The 17921-nt window shown below is 35.1% G+C and overlaps 1 protein-coding gene across 1 annotated transcript in view; it reads left to right on the plus strand.

The window, feature by feature from the left end:
- AHI1 (Abelson helper integration site 1) overlaps positions 1-17921 on the plus strand; it is a 188800-nt gene that overhangs the window by 8884 nt on the left and 161995 nt on the right. The window contains exons 3-4 of the mRNA XM_008581425.1: positions 10139-10695; positions 13259-13437. Of these exons, the coding sequence (XP_008579647.1) occupies positions 10139-10695; positions 13259-13437 (736 nt within the window). The remainder of the gene's footprint in view (positions 1-10138; positions 10696-13258; positions 13438-17921) is intronic.

The raw sequence follows: 17921 nt of genomic DNA on the forward strand, positions 1-17921 counted from the left end.
TCCCATTCCTTTCTGGCTTTTAGGGTTTGTGATGAAAAGTCTGATGTTAGCCTGATTGGGGCTCCCTTATAGGTGATTTGACGCTTCTCTCTTGCAGCTCTTAAGATTCTCTCTTTGTCTTTGAGTTTTGCCAATTTGACTATAACATGTCTTGGAGAAGACCTTTTTGGGTTGAATACGTTTGGAGATCATTGAGCTTCCTGGATCTGAAGATCTGTGATTTTTTCTATATCTGGGAAGTTTTCCACGACTATTTTGTTGAATATGTTTTCAATGCAATCTCCTTTTTCCTCCCCTTCTGGGATACCCATCACTCGGATATTTGAGCGCTTAAGGTTGTCTGATATCTCTCTCAGATTTTCTTCAATGCCTTTGATTCTTTTTTCTTTTTTGTTTGTCTGCTTCTGTTATTTCAAACAGCCCATCTTCAAGTTCAGAGGTTCTCTCTCCAACTTCGACAAGCCTGCTGGTTAAACTCTCCGTCGTGTTTTTTATTTCGCTGAATAACTTCTTCAGTTCAGCAAGTTCTGCTACATTTTTTTTCAGGGCATTGATTTCCTTGTACATTTCCTCTTTCAGGTCCTGTATACTTTTCCTCGTTTCATCATGATGTCTAGCTGAGTTTTCTTGTACCTCATTCAGTTTCCTTAGAATTATCACTCGAAATTCCTTGTCAGTCATTTCAAGGGCTTCTTGTTCTATAGGATCTTGAGCTTGAGATTTATTATCTTTCGGTGGTGTACTTTCTTGAGTTTTCGTATTTCTGGTGTCTTTTCTTTGATGTTTATTCATTGTGGAAGGGGGTTTCACAGTCCACAAGTTTGACACTATTGCCTGACTAAGATGTTGCTGGGGTTGCCAATTTGGTATGGCTACCTCAGTGACTACTCAGTTGGCCACTAGTGCCTTGTGTGTGTGGTTACCTCAGGTCTTGGGCCTCTCCGGGGAGCCACCTCTCTGGTCAGCTTGGACTCTGCCAGGCTGCTGGGTGACGGGGCAGTACTGCATGGTGTCGCTCCTGCCGCTGCCGGTTCCCCCGCTGCTGCTGCTGCCGTCGCTCACGCCGCTGCCGCTGGCTTTGCTGCCACCGCTTCCCCCTCTCCTGCCGCTACCACTGGTGCCGCTTCCCCCGCTGCTGCCGAGTTTCTGAGGGTGAAAGTCCAAAGTCTGTCCGGTGGTGGCAACAGTGACCCAGGGGTCTGTCCAACCGGCCGGGATGTGCCACAGGGCCCGCGCTGCCCGCCCCTCTCACGGCGCCGCATCTGCCGCCCTTGAGCCAGGAAGCCGCTGTGGCCTGCGGCTTCCCGCCACCGCCGTCTGCTCCTTCCTCCAGGGACACGGCGAGCTGGCTGAAGGCGTAGAGGAATGAGCAGAAGCCGCAGGCCACATGTAGCAGTGCGACGCGCACGTAGCGCCCAGGATAGTAAGTTTTTTTCAAACATTTTGGTGTTCATTTATGTGAAAATTATATACCCTTTGAGGTTCTAGGAAAATGCACATACATACATGTACATGACGTATTCATACGGTTTCAGTAGTTTTGCAGAGCTCCCTCTGAGAAGGAAAGGTAGTCCATGGATGACCTTTAGACACCTAATCTATAGATTCTTCCTTTAAAATAAGGATCCATAAGGGAAGATCTTTTTTCATCATAACCGCTCAATGGTCTCGAAGTTTTGGTAAAAATACTAAGGCATGAAACATAGGTAATGGTATGATAGCTTTTTTCAAGTATTTCTCTATGGCTGCTACATGCCAGATACTGTGCTAAGTGCTTTACATGCATTAACTCACATAATTCTTACAGTAACCCTATAAAATCAGTATAAATTAAAGAATCCTATAAAATCAGTATAAATCAGTACAGATTGTGCTGTACTGCCTCCCTGTTGTGCCAGTGTATAATGTGGGCAAATATACGTCTCAGGAAAATAACTGATCATTTTTGATAGTCCAAATGCTAATTTTATTAGAAAACTTATGTGCATTACCTGGAAGTGAAAAAGTATACATAAATCAATAGCTACAAACAATAAGTCAGAAAATATTGGAGAAAAAAATAGAAAAATGAATGGTTAAATGTTACATACAAAGAAACTACAAAAACCCCTGAAAGATCTTAAAAATAAATTTTCCAAAAGTACAGATTCATATGGAAAAAACTTCCGAATTTTATTAGTAGAAGTTACAGAAGGCTTTGGTTTAACCCAATTGTAGTAGTCTCTAGTGGACTATTTCTTTAGTTGACAAAATTAGACTAAAGTTAATTCAGAAGAGTAAAAAGGGAAGATTAAGTAAAAAGTTTAAAACAAAGAGGAGGAGAGTATAGTTTTTCCAGGTGTTTCAAGAAGTTATAAATATAATTCAAGAGCTAGTATTCATATGATTGCTTTAGCTTTTGAGGAAAAACGTCAGTTAGATTCTCATTTTATTTCATGTACTAAATTACATTTCAGACAACTTAAAAAGTTAAATGTAAAAATCTAAATTAATAGGCAATTACTTAAACCAGTGGTTTAATCTTCCATTGGTTTAATATTTTTCCAGGAAAGATATTCTGGTCTTAAAAGGGATAAAAGAAAATAACATTGACTAATAAAATATAGAGATAGTTTAGAAGATTCAGATTGAAATATGAAGATGATATTTTTGCTCACCAAATACGTATTTAAAAGTATTAATAGAGGGCCGGCCCCATGGCACACTCGGGAGAGTGTGGCACTGGGAGCGCAGCGACGCTCCTGCTGCGGGTTCGGATCCTATATAGGACTGGCCGGTGTGCTCACTGGCTGAGCGCGGTGTGGGTGACACCAAGCCAAGGGTTGTGATTCCCTTACCGGTCACGAAAAAGACAGAAAAAAAAAAAAAGGTATTAGTAGAGTATTGAGCAAGGCTTTTTGACACAACGTGAGTAGAAAGGTAGTACAGCAGGTATAGACAGCTCTTTCAGGAAGTTTGGCTGTGAAGAGGGATATTGTAAAGATGATATGTTTGAATTAGAGTACATAAACACTGATAACAGGATGATAAGGGAGACATTGTTGATATGGGGAAAAGGAAGTTTTCTCAAAAACAAGTAGAAGAGACCTACCTTTTTATAATATGAAGAGAATAAAACAAGATAGTTTGTGGTGCATGAAAATTTATAGTCCTTGTAGCAGAAATTTCCAGACTGGCAACATTGGACATTAGAGGTAAGTGCAGAAAGTTTGAAATAGCCACTGTGGAGAAGTTAAGAAAGAGTGCAGACGAACAGATTATACAACATAGAAGAATTGTCCAGTAGCTCTGAGGTCCCAGTTAAGTTTTTAGACCATATTTTTATAATACCAGTCTTTAAAGTGGTTCAGGTTTTTCTAGCAGTATTCAGTAGCCTGGCTATAGTAACAGAGATAATGATCACTAAATTTGAACAGTGCTTGGAATTTTGCCAGACAAGTGTGATGGATGGAAGTACATGATAATGGCAAGTGATGACCAAAGTGATGGATTGTAGGATCAAAGTATCAGGAACTAGATAAGAGGGGTTTCATAAATAAGGAGACTTTATTGGGTTCACAGCATAATAAACTGTTCATTGTTTTATACTACTAAGTTTGTAGTGGTAGGATACTCAGCAGTAGTGACTGGAACAAATAAGTATAAGTTGCCAAGCAAAGAGTAAGCACCCAAAGTGCTATAATTATTATTGAACTTGCATCTGAATTTTTTTCTTTTAAAGGGGGAAATTTAAGCCATATTTTGCTCATTATCATTGTCTATACTATATTATCTTCATTTTATTTTTCTCTTCTTTTATTCTCATAACTGTTATTTCATAGAAGCAATCTCTTCTTTATCTTAGGAATTACAGTTTCTAAAAATTTTTGTTTTATGTACTTAATTAGTTTTAAAGGGTGGAAAATCTTCTAGGTTGTCTAGATATTACTAGTATCACTCCTGTCTTCATTCTCCTTTACAAATGCTGGCCTGGAATTAGCTTATAAATCCAGAATTATCTTGGCTCTATCAAAGACAGCTTTAGAACCCCAATCTTCCCAGGGGATAACTAAATGAAGAAAACCTCAAATGGGTCATATAATTATTTGAAATTATAAATTGACTGGATGGAATTAGCATATTGGACTTTGTATCAAAAGATCAGTAAACTTGAAGAAATGGCAATATAAATTATCTAAATCAAAGAACCAGTAGGCGGCTAGAGTAGCCTGTCCTGGCTCATGAGAACTAATTGTTAAATATTAGGGAATTTTGTAAATTGGTTGTTAAACTATTGGTAGCCAGATATTGGCCGCAATGTGAATACTTACATCATGGAAATTGATAGACATGAGGGCTCTTTCTTTGTACTGCCCTAACCCTAATGGAGAGCTTATTTACCAACATACCACTAAAAAAGGCCTGGAAGGAGAGATATTGGGAAGGAGGAACAGAACATCAGTGGTATGGACAATATTAGGCATTTTAACTTGTATGTACTTGAAGTCTGAGAAAAAGCAGGGGACAGAAAACATTTGAAGAAATAGTAATGTTACAAATTTTATAGAAACACTAAACCCACAGAATCGAGAAGCTCAACAGATCATAAACAGAAGAAATGAGAACAAAATCATACCAAGGTACATCACACTAAGATTGCTGAAAACCAGGGATAAACTAAAAATCTTAAAAGCAGCCAGAAAAGATAAAGACATTTGTACAGAATAATGAAAAATGAAAGCAGATATCTCATCAGTAACTATTCTAGCTAGAAGACAATGGAGCAAGATCTTTAAAGTACTGAAAGAAAAAGTTGTCAACCTGAGATTCCATACCCAAGAGACATATCTTGCAAAAATGAAAGTGAAATAAAAACTTTTTGCAGTGAACAAAAGCTAAAAGAATTCATAATCAGTAGACCTGCAGTACAAGAAATGGTTAAAAAATAATAATAATAATAATGATAATACCAAGTGGAAATTTGGATTTACCAAAAAGAAAGAAGAACACAGGAAATAGTAAATATGATGGAGAAAGTTTTCTTTTTCTTCTCATTAAAAAACCTCTTTTAAACAAAGGTAACTTTTCAAGCAAGAATGATAATTGTTATTGTGGGATTTATAATATATGTAGAAGTTAAAGATATGACAGATTAGCACAAGGTATGGGAGGAGACAAATAGAAGTATACTTTTCTAAGGTTGTTAAAATATATGTCTGCTGGTTGGTTAGCTCACTTGGTTAGACCATGGTGCAGATACCACCAAATTCAAGTTGTATCCCCTTACCAGCCAGCCACCAAAAGTAAAAAAAAAAAAAAAAAATATGTGAAATGGCATTATTTGATGGTAGACAGTGATAAGTTAAAGATGTATATTGTAAAACCTAAAGCATTGACACACACACAAAAGAGAATAGCTAAAAAACTAGTAATGATATAATGTAATTAAAGAAAATAATGAGAAAGGTGGCAGAAAAGAGGAAAAAGAAACCAAGAATATAAGACAAATAAAAAGCAAATAACAAAATGGTTTTTGAGAGTACTTCAAAAAATTCATGGAAAGATTTGCGCTATCTTTTAACTCTATTGTTCTGTGAACTTTCTGAAATACCCTCGTATTTAAACTCAGCCATATCAAGAATCACTTAAAATATAAATGGTCCAAACACCAATTAAAAGGTAGGAATTGTCAGATTGGCAAATAAACAAGGCCCAACTATATGTTGACTGTAAAAACCCCACTTTAAATGTAAATTTAAAAAATGGAAAAATATATGCCATACTAACACTAGTCAAAAGAAAGCTGGAGTAGTTATATTGGTATCAGAGAAAGTATATGTTAAAATAAAGGATATTACTAAGGGTAATATTTTATAATGGTAAAGATGTCAGTTTATCAAGAAGATGTTAATCCTAGATATGTGTGAACCTAACAGCGTTTCAAATTACACAAAACAAAAATTGATGGAAATGAAAAGAGAAATATACAAAGCTGGGGCCGGCCTGGTGGCGCACTGCTACAGTGCGCCGCTTGGGAGCGCGGCGACGCTCCCACCGAGGGTTCGGATCCCACATACAGACCGGCCGCTCACTGGCTGAGCAAGGAACGGGCGCAGCACCGAGGGTTGCGATCCCGTTGCCGGTCCCGGTCCGGTACGGGCGCGACACTGAGGGTTGCGATCCGTTGCCGGTCACGAAAAAAGACAAAAAGGAAAAAAAAAAAAGAAATATACAAAGCAGCAATTATAGGTAGATACTTCAATAACCCTTCTCAGAAACTGATAGAACAAATAGTCAAGAAGTCAGTAAGAATATAGAAGACTTCAGTAACACTATCAACAAATTTGACTTGAGCTTTATAGAACATTGTACCCAAAAAACGCAGAATACTCATTGTTTTCTAGTGCAGATGGAATGTTCACCAAGACAGACACAATTCTGGGACATAAAACAACTCTAAGTCTTTATATTAAATATAAAAATTAAATATAAATTCTAAATATAAAATAAAAATTTTAAATAATACAAAGCATGCTCTTAGACCACAACAAATCAAGCTTGAAATAACCCCCCCAAATCTGCACTATCTCCAAATATTTGGAAATTAAAGAAATTTCTTTCACAAAAGAATTTAGAAAATATTTTGAACTAACTTAAAGTGAAATCTCAACATATCAAAATTTGTGGAATGCTGCAAAAGCATTACTCAGAAGAAAAAAGATAAAGCTTTTGTAACCTTGGATTAGGCAAAGAATTCTCAGGATAGAAAAGCATGAACCGTAAGAGAAAAAAGGGATAAAAAGGGTATGTGAAAATTCAAAACATTGGTAGGAAAATGAAAAATAAGCTCTTAGTTTGAGAGAAAATATTTGCAGAGCACCATCTGATAAACTGTTGTATGTAGAACATTTTAAGAACTCTTAACAACTCAGTGATGTGAAAGCAAACAACCCAATAAAAATGGGCAAAAGATTTGAACCAAAGAAGAGATATGGATGGCAAATAAGCACGTGTAAAGATTCTCCATGTTATTAGTAATTAGGGAAATGCAATTTAAAACAATACTGAAATACCATTACATACCTATTAGTATAGCTAAAAAACAAAAATTGACAATATTAAGTGCTGACAAGGATGTCAGGTAAGTACACTGCTCGTGGAAGTGCAAAATTATGGCCACTTTGGGAAGCTGTTTGGAAGTTATTTAAGAAGATAAACATCTACTTACCATATAACACAGCATTTCCACTTGTGGGTATTTATCCAAGAGAAATGAAAATATAACAGTGCAAAACTGTAAATAACTCCAGTGTTCATTAATTGGTATATGGAGAAACAAAATGTAGCATATATAAGTATACTATAGAATACTGCTCAGTAATAAAAAAGAATAAAGTAGTATAAATGTATCAACTTGGATGAATCTCAGAAGCTTAATGCTTAGTGAAGGAAACCAAACACAAAAGGCTATATACAGTATAATTCCATTTATATGAAATTGTAGACAAGGCAAAGCTATAGTGATAGAAAGCAGATCAGTTGTTGAGTGGTGCCAGGGCATGGATGGGAAGGGGGTCGAATTTGTAAAAGAACAGGTGTGATAATAGAAATATGGAAATGTTTAACACCATGATTATGGTGGTTTTCACATGACTGCATACATTTGCCAGAATTCTTTTAATTATACATTTAAAATTGGTGAATTTTATTGTATTATATATCAATAAAGTTATATATCAATAAAGCTGATTTTAAAAGTAGGCAATCTAGACCAAAAAAAAATAAAATCTAAATGATGCATAGAAGTTAAAAATAAAAGGATGGGCAAAGTTATAATAAAAACATGAGCAAATTTATTTAGGATCGTTCAAAATTCAGTCATAATCTAATCCATGAAACTATTAAATTCCATAAAGCAGCCTTTTTTTTTTTACTGTAATACAACAGTAGAAATTAAAAACAAAAGTTTAGAGTTTATAAACTACTTGGAAATTTATCCCATAAAGCTGTTAGAGGGAAAAAGAAAAACAAATCACAAAAACAGGCTATTTAAAAGATATTGAAAATATCATCAGTATAATGCTATGAAATGTATGGAATGCTGCCAGAGATACTCTGGGAATTGTATTTATTGCAGTATTTAAGAAGCAAAGAAAAATACAAATTAATAACAAATATAAAGTCATATAAAATTAATGTTATTAGTATAAAGGCTGACAGATTGATGTAACAAAGTAAATCAAAAACTGAGCCTCATCTGATTAACTTTCCCAGGGCTTCATTTTTAAAATCTTTTCATATGCCCTATTGTAACATAATGGAAGTTCAAGGTTATTGAGGTAAGACTATATTCGTAGAAAGAAAATGAAAAGAAATTTCCAAAAAGTTTAGTAGTACTTTTCTTTGTAAGAGGTAACCAGGGTTGAGCTTTGGGTCTTCTTTTTTGGTTGTTTATGGATTTTTTTTCTCTTAAATTTTTTATATTTAGTTAAGCATATATTGCATCTAAAACAGAATATGTAAAAATAAGCCAACTTTTTTAAAAGAGTGAGATTTTCATACATTTGATTAAGAAATGTATTTCTGGATAATATAGCTTTGTAATTTACCCCTGAAGAATAGAATTTGGAAATAGTGGAGGAAAAGAGTCTTCGAGATTGTAAAACATTGGATATATTGTGATACTAGTTCTTTCAGCATTTTTTCATTTCCTGTTTGCATATATTGGATATTTTCTAACTACATTTAAATGAGAAATTTCAAAATTGAACCTCAGTGTTCATTGGTAAGTTCATCCATTTCTGGGAGAATTCTTCATTTTGATGTTGGCTTCATCTTGTAGAACTTTGGTTTTTGTCCATTCTATATTTCAGTTCATCTGTTAAGCTTTTATTTCAGTCAGTCAAAATTTTATTTCTAACATCTGCAGTTGTTTCTTTTTCATCCAGTATGCTTTTGGATTTCTTTATTAATATTAATTATCATTTAAATTTTTTATTTTGTTTATGCTATTTGTTTTTCTTTGGTGTTCATTTTTCTGTTCTGTTGGATCTGGTATGCTGTCCTTTATTGTGCTACTTTCTTCTGGGGGTGTTAGTTTTTAGTTCTCTAGTTATCTTTATATTTGGGAATCTCTCTTCTCTTGCCTGTTTGTTGTTGTCATTGTTTTTTAAAAAGCATAGTTTGCTTCTATTTGTGCGGGTTGTATCTACCTCAAGCGTGCTGCTGCCCTTTCTCTCTCTGCTCAGCTGCTTAATCCCCTGGGTGAAGGTCACCACTTAACACAAATGGAGGTCAGGGCAGTTTCTATCCCAGCTCCTCAATTGGTCATCCTCAGGCTTATCCCCTCCTTTTCTTTTATATTACTTGACTTGGATTCTTATGGCTTCTCCAGAAGCACCCTTATCTGTCGAGAAATCTTTTCCTATAGGCTGTGGTTTTCTCTGGTAGTTTCTTAATAAATCTAACCTGCCTATTTTTTTAATCCTTGAGGAATTTCTTAAAATATTTATTTTACTACTAGTAATATTCCCTTTAGATTTTCAGGCTTTTGTTGATTTTTTTTCTCTCTCACATAATTATCTCACGATATCTCTCACATAGTTTGGATTGGGGAAAGAGGTACAGGTATGTGCTTAGTTCATCATTTGATTTAATTTTTGCAGTATTTAATATAGTGAGATATTTGGATTATTTTCAGGGTGAGCTTAGAGCTGTAGACTTTTCATTTTAAAGTGTAATTATGAAGCAGGATAAATGACCTGTGTGTGTTTTCTATGGGGGAGCCCAAAATGTTTTATACTCAGTGTCTCTTTTAGCAATTTCTCAATTATCTCTTAATTAGATTAGAATGTGGATCATTCTGCCAGTGAGGAAAATGGTACTTGAGATTTGAGCAATTAATTTACTTCTGAAAAGTCCTTAAGTACTTTTTCCCATGTTAATTTCCTCATTTAATCAGAAGTTATATTCAGAGATTACTAATCTAATTCTGGGAGCATAAACTAGGAGAGTGCTCATCAAATGCTCTAGAGTAGTATCACTGTCCAAGTAGAAAATGAATCTTCCCAGTATTTCACATTGTTGAACATTAATCATTGTGTTTATATAACTGAACTTGGCTTAGCTGAAACTTTTTTATTGTGTCTTTTTTCCCTAGCTTGACATTAGAAGCAATCTTCAGAAAATTAAAGAAACTAAAGGTGATGATGTAAGTGCTACTAACATTAATAACCCGGAGAAGGGCATGCGAGTCACTAAAAACAAACTGAGGAGTACACAGTCAGCAACTGAAAATCCAAATGACAATGCTTACGTAGAGGAAGACAAGCAAGGAAAGCCAAATAAAAAGGTTATAAAGACAGTTCTCCAGGTGAGTGCACAAGAAATGGAACTGGAAACTCCTGAGAAGAAGGTGGATTCTGCACATCAGAAAGCACAAACAAAGTCACAGCCAGGTGTTGAACATCAGAAAAATGAGAAGGCAAATGAGGGAAGAGAAAATAATGATTTAAAAGAGGAAGAACTGATGCAGGTATATCAGCTCCAAGTAGCTGAAGAAATGGCAAAGGAGATTAAGAAGAAAATAAGAAAGAAACTGAAAGAACAGTTGACTTTCTTTCCCTCGGATACTTTATTGCATGATGACAAAGTGAGCAGTGAAAAAAGAAAAAAGAAGAAAAAGAAAGTTCCAGTCCTGTCTAAAGCTGAAACAAGGTACTTCACATTGATAAATTAAAATGTCCTTTCTAAAAAACACTATTATTTTCAGATTTGAGTGGTGTCTGTACGTAGATTAAAAAAGAAAATTCTTAGTCTTTCATTTGAAGACATTGCCACTCAGATAATGAGAGCTAACCTTTTCATAGCACCTTACTAGATGCTTTACAAGAAGTAACTCATTTGTTTCCTATAACAACCCTATGAGGAAAAAGTAATATCGTCCTGTTTTGCTAATTAGGAAATGAAAGGGTTTAAGTCACCTAGTAAGAGGCTGAGCCAGAACTTCGGCAGTCTAGCTAGTCTCTACCCTTACCTACTCCATTACGTCTGCTTTTAAAATAATAGAAACTAAATTACTTTCCTTTTTTTGAGCTATAAATGTATGTTTGGATATAAGAATATAGCTTTTTTCCTTATTATACAAATAACATTTGCTCACTGCCGAACAACCATCCAAAGATAATAACTATTAGTATTTTGGTATTCTTCTAGTCTTTTTCTGTATGCAGTGCTTGTGTGTATATGCTTATATATATGATATGGGTTTCTGTGAGTATATTCCTATTGATATGTTCTCTCCTTGGAAAAAACAATAAGATAAAAAAAAAATGTCTTTTAACTGCCATAATTAATTCTTCACTGCAGTCCTCATTTAGAGAAATAGTTTGAAGTGGGAACATTCTATATGTGATTGTTTCTTGGCCAATTTCCCCTGAAGCCCTCAGCTAAAAATAATTTCCTTCTTATCAAAAACTAGACTACCAGTAGTAACAAAGACAAGGAAAATGTTAGAGGGAAGGGACATGTTGGTATATGTATTAGTTATCTGTTGCTGTAATTAGTTAATTAGTAATTAGTTATTTAACATTAGGAGATGTTAGAACAACAAACATTTATTTTTCTCACAGTTTCTGTGGGTAAGGAATCTGGGAGCGACTTAGCTCGATGCCTCTGATTCTTTCACAGGGTCTCTCATAGGCTGCGATCAGGATGTTAGCCAGGGCTGAAGTCATCTCAAGCCTTGGCTGGGGAGGATCTGCCAAGTGACATAGCTGTTAGAATGCCTCAAAAGATCCACTTCTAAGCTCACTCTAGTAGCAGTTGGCAGGTCCCAGGTCCTGACTGGTTTTTGGCCAGAGACATCAATTCCTTGCCAAATGGACCTCTCCATGTGGGTTTCTCACATAGCCACTTGCCTTCCCAGGGCAAGCGTTCCCAGAGAGTGAGAGCTAAACAGCAGTCATTGTCTTTTTGGAACCTAATCCTAGAAGTGGCACTTAAAACTTTTGCCATATTCTGTCATTAGAAGTAGGTCACTAGGTCCAGCCCACACTCAAAGGGAAGGGGATTATACAAAGATGTGAATATCAAGAGGCAGGGATCAGTAGGGGCCATCTTAGAGGCTGCTTACCACACTGTATGATAAATCTGCCTTCTCACAGCTACCACATTTGTGATGGACTGCTAAGCCATAGTGAATGTAAAATAGGATTAGTTCCTGAATTTTTAGTTTAAATGACAGTGACATGCAAAGGATAGCTGTTCTCCTTAAATGGTATTTGGTGGTGTGATAAATAGAATGGCTTTCTGGAATGAGTAATTTGAAATATTTCTCTAGTTTTTTCATTTCTCAACCCATTTTTTGAGAGATGACTAAATATATTAGATGTTAATTTTTTATTATTTAAGTCCAAATTTTTTTTACTTTATAAGTTACAAACAAATAGGCTGGCTTTTCTTGAAGTGCAGTATGCTTCTGGGCTGCTACCCCTTACCATTTACTGGTTCATGTCATGCAGATTTTAATTTCAATAATAGCTTTTTGAAAATGTAGTGACACACCAGCCACTGGAAAATACAAGGAATTAATTTTACCTGGAAATCAAAAGTTGTATACCTGAAGCCTTTTGAAAACAGAACAAACCTAGAACACTTTTTATTTTGCTTTTAAATTTTTTTTTTTCCTTTTTGTCTTTTTTCGTGTCTGGCAATGGATTGCAACCCTCAGTGTCGCGCCCGTACCGAGACCGGCAACAGGATCGCAACCCTCGGTGCTGCGCCCACACCTCGCTCAGCCAGTGAGCGGGAACCGGTCTGTATGTGGGATCCGAACCCTCAGCGGGAGCGCCGCTGTGCTCCCAAGCGGCGCACTGTAGCAGTGCGCCACTGGGCCGGCCTTTGCTTTTAAATTTAAAAATTTATAAATTTGTTCATTAATCATTTACTTGGCACCAGGGTGAGGATGCATTGATGAGTCCTACATAAACACAGATCCATTGCATGAAGTACAATTTGAGTTTTCTCTGGGGTTTAGAGCTCAGTTTAAATTGGTTTGTGGGATATGTAGCTCCTCACCAAGTATAAAATAATACATATGATACCTAGTTTAACAGCTAACCATTTTAGTCTATAAGAAAATATATGCATCTCCCAGCAGAAAATAATACTGATTTTAGGATTATCCTTGCCTCCATTTACTGTTTACTCTATTGCACCATGAATAATAATTATCGTAATAATATATTTGTAATGGCTTGTACATGGATTATATTTTCAGTGCATTGACCATCTCTGATGACACAGTTGAAAGTAAACAAAAGAAGGAGTCTCTGGTTGGAACAGTTACGTTGGATTCTCATCAAGATGATGAAATAAGCTCAGTGGAACAAAATATAGAAGACAATATGCAAGATAATATGAAATCCAAACAAAAAAAAACGAAAAAGGCTAAAGCAGGTTTGTTAGCCACATTAAATGAAAAATTGTGTTCCTTGGTAGAAATAACTTGATTCTAGGAAATTTAGTCCTTAAAGCTAAAGAATATAATTGAAAACAACCTAATATGGAATATTTGGTACTTGTTTTTAGAATCCTCAGATTTAAACATTGATTTATTTGTAACCATGGGTCTCTGTGATGAGTTTGTATTACTTGAGTCATCTCTAATTCTTTACTTAATTCAACTCTAGAATGATATTGACCTTGTAGTTGCTGTTGTGGCATAGACAAATTCTTCTTTAAACTGTTGAGTTTAGAGCCCTTCGTCGGTTAAGACTCAGTTATTGGAAGCTATAAATGGTCAACCCAGTGAACATTTTGGATATTAGGGCTGCATCCCTCTGTCAAATGTGGTATCTCCCAATCCTCAACTTAATTCATCTTCTCTCCTTTTCCAACTTTCCTTTTTACCTGTTGCTATCTTCCCCTTTTCTCATTTCTTACTTCTTATTTGTCTTTATTTATTCTTGCCTTTTTCCTACTTATTACATCCTTTTTTACTTTTCAGTTTCTATTTAATTGGCCAAAAATTGGGACTAAAATAGGCAGTTTTAGAATTTATGGCACTTATTTATTGGAGGATGCAATTGATGTTTTGTGATTGCTATAATTATATTTTTAAAAACTTCTGTTGGAGCATAATATACATATAGAAAGTATACATATCATAAATGTACTGCTTAAAGAATTTTCACAAACTGAACATATTTATAAAATCAGTATCTAAATTAAGAAACAGAACATCATTAGCACCCAGAGCCCCTGCTTAAGTCCCCTTTTAGTTGGCTGTCCTATGGAGTAAACACTACCCTGCCTATCTAACAGTTTATTTATGCCTATTTTTTTACTTTAATATGAATAGAATCATAAATATGATTCTCTGTGCGTGAATTTTTTCACTCACTGTTATGCCTTATTCCTTCTTGCTCTTGATAATCTGGCTAGGACTTGCATTATAGTGTTAAATAGAAGTGGCTATAACAGATATCCTTCTCTTACCGGCCTTGAGGGAAAGCTTCCATTATTTCACCATTGAGGGTGATGTTTGCCTATTTTTTTGTAAATACCCTTTATCAGATTAAAGCAGTTACTTTATATCCCTTCTCCAATGGTTTAATTTTTTGTCATGAATGGATATTGAATTTTGTCCAGTGCTTTTTCTGTATTATTCAACATAATCATATAAATTTTACCCCTTTCTTTTTATAAATGTATAGATGGGTGCTATTTCTTCCATAAATGTTTGGAAGAATTTACTGATAAAGCCTTTTAGGCTGAGATTTTCTTTGCAGGAAGAATTTTTAATCAGAGTTAGTTTCTTTAGTAAATACCATACTCTTCATATTTTCTGTTTCTTCTCTCACCTTTGATAAACTATATATTTTTTTTAGAAATATGTCTAGTTAATCCAGATTTTCAAATTTCGAATGTCTATAGCATCTGAAAGGATTTTCTGTTTCTTCATTCATGATATTGATAGTTTATTTTTCCCCAATTTGTTCCTCAGTCTCAGGATTTCTATTTTATGAATCTTTTCAAAGAACCAACCTTTAGCTTTGATTTTCTCTATTGTATATTTGTATACTGTTTTAGTGATTTCTTCTACAATGTATATTACTTTCTACTTTCTTTGGGTTTTATTTGCTGTTTATTTCTACCTTTATAAGGTAGATTTTATAAGAAAGATTTCAGTCTGTCTTTTATATGCCTTTAAGACTTTAAATTTTCATCTAAGAAATTCTGTCGCTGTGTCCCCCAAGTTTTTGATATTCTGTATCTTCATTATCACTTAGAAAAAAATAATTTCTAATTTCCATTTTAGTATATTTGATCATATATTATTTAAAACTATGTTCCTTAGTTTCAGGCAGCAGTTAATATTCTAGTTATCTTTTTGTTACTGGTTTCTATCTTCCATTGTTGTCAGAGAACATTGTAAATGATTTCAATCTTTTCAGTTTATTGAGGCTTTCATATGACCTTTTTATAATCAGTTTTGGTAAATATTCCATGTGCACTTGGAAAAGATGTAAATTCTTTTTTTTTTTTTTTTTTTGTCTTTTGTCTTTTTCCGTGTCCGGCAATGGATCGCAACCCTCAGTGTTGCCCCCTTACCGGACCGGGGACCGGCGACGGGATCGCAACCCTCGGCATCGCTCCCGCGCCTCGCTCAGCCAGTGAGCGGGAACCGGTCTATATGTGGGATCCGAACCCTCGGGCGGGAGCGCCGCCGCACTTCCCAAGCGGCACACTATCCAGTGCGCCACCGGGCCGGCCCGAAAAGATGTAAATTCTGATGTTATTGAGTGCAGTGTCCTATGTGTGTGTGTTAGATCAAGTTTAATTATATTCAGGTCATCACTGATTTTTTTTTTTTTGGACTGCTATTCTGTCAGCTATTTACAGGGGTATTAAAATTCCCACTATGATTGTGGGTTTATTTTTCTTTATATTTCTGTCAATCTTTATATATTTTGAAGCTGTATTATTGAATATATGCATATTTGTTATATCTTCTGTCAAATTGACACTTTTATCGTTATGCTATGTCCTTTATCTCTAATCATTCATTTTCTCTTAAAGTCTACTTGTGATTTGAATTTGCATAATGCATTTTTCTCCATTCTCTTGTTTGCAGTCCTCCTGACATTGTATTATGTGTATTATCTGTTTTCTGTCTGATCCACCTATTTTATTTTCCTTTTTCTCCTTGTCTTATTTTGAGTTATTCAAGATTTAAATTTTTTTTTCCTATTAGCCTGTTAATTATATATTAGCTTACTATTTTTAATCATTACACTGAAGAGCATTAAGTTTATTCTTGGCTTATTATAATCTAATACAAGTTAATTCCCCAATAGAGTACACTTCCTCAAGACTGCTAGAACATTAGAATAGTTTAATTCCATTTATCCCTCTCCTGCCTTATGGGTTCTTTTTGTCATGCATCTTAGTTCTACGTGTATTTTAACTTCTCATATACTAGGGTACTTCAAAAAGTGTGTGGGGAAATTGAATTACAAGATAATACAAATTTTTCCCTGAGTTTTTTGATGACCTCTTGTGTTAACAGTTACCATTTTATCCAGTTTATGTTCATTTATTTTCACCCCAAAATTTACCCTTAATGAATTTCCAATTTTCCACTTTTCATCAGCTTGAACTCCCTTTAGTATTTCTCTTAGTGAAGACCTGCTGATTCCCTCAGATTTTGTTGTGTTTAAAATGACTTTACTTTTCCTTCATTTTTGAATGATATTTGCTAGTATAGATTTTTAGGTTGCAAGCTATTTTCTTTTAGTACTTTAAAGAAATCATACAATAGTCTTCTGGCTTCCATCATTTCTGTTCCCAGCTGCAGTCTTATTTCTGTCCCTTTGAAGGGAATATGTCTTTTTTTCTCTGGATGGTTTCAATGTTTTATCATGACGTGCCTAATAGGGTTTTGTTAGACTTTATCCTGCATAGAGTTCATTGGTTGATATCGTTTATCACTTGTGGAAAATTCTTGTTCACTTATTTCTTTGAATATGGCTTCTTTATCATTCTCTCCTCTTTTTTTCTAGATTATAATTTCACATACACTAGTTCTTTTGAGTATGTCCACATGTTTCTTATATTCTCTTTCTCTATGATTTCTTTTTCATTATGCTTCAGTTTGGATATTTATATTGACCTTCCGGTTCTCCAGTCTTGTCTTCCTTGTGTCCCTTATGCTAAGATACATCTGTTGATTTCATAATTTCAGATATTGTATTTTCAGTTCTAGAATTTTTTTATGGATTCCAATTCTCTGTAGAAAAATCTCCATTTTTAAAACTTTTGCCTATGTTTTTCTTTATTTTCTTGAGTATATTAATCACAGTTATTTTAAAGTCCTTATATACTAAATTCAATGTGGATTATGTGTGGGTCTGTTTCTGTTGTCTGTTCTTTCTCTTGATTATTGGTGATATGGTCTTGCCTCTTTTATGTCCAGTAACTTTTTATTATATGCTGGACATTGTGTATAGAATTCTAGAGGTCCCAGATGATTTTATCTTCCATTAGGGAGGGTTTTCCCCTTTCCTCTCTTAGGCAGATAGGGTGGGAAGCTGATTTCAGACAGTAAGGAATTGAGCTAGGTCAGGGCTAGATTGTAGTTTTGGTGAGACTCTACCTATGATTTGACCAGTTCCTACGCTGTGGCCTTCCAGGTGTTGCAGATCGAGAGCCTGGCAGGTATTTGTCTCTTCAGCCTTAATAGATTATGGGTGATTCAGTTTTGTCCATCAGTGCTTTTCAGCTTAGCCCTTTTTGCCTTTTGCCTTATGCAGCTTTATAATTTAGCAAATGACTTGAGGAGAAAACTGGCCATATGCTTCAGGCCCCTCAATTCTCCAATTTTGTCCTTCCAGCCCCATGTGAATGCTAAAGTTTCTGCTGATTTCTATGTCCCATAT

The sequence above is a fragment of the Galeopterus variegatus genome, unplaced genomic scaffold (assembly GCF_000696425.1).
Source record: "Galeopterus variegatus unplaced genomic scaffold, G_variegatus-3.0.2 Scaffold2353, whole genome shotgun sequence".
Taxonomy (NCBI): Eukaryota; Metazoa; Chordata; class Mammalia; order Dermoptera; family Cynocephalidae; genus Galeopterus; species Galeopterus variegatus.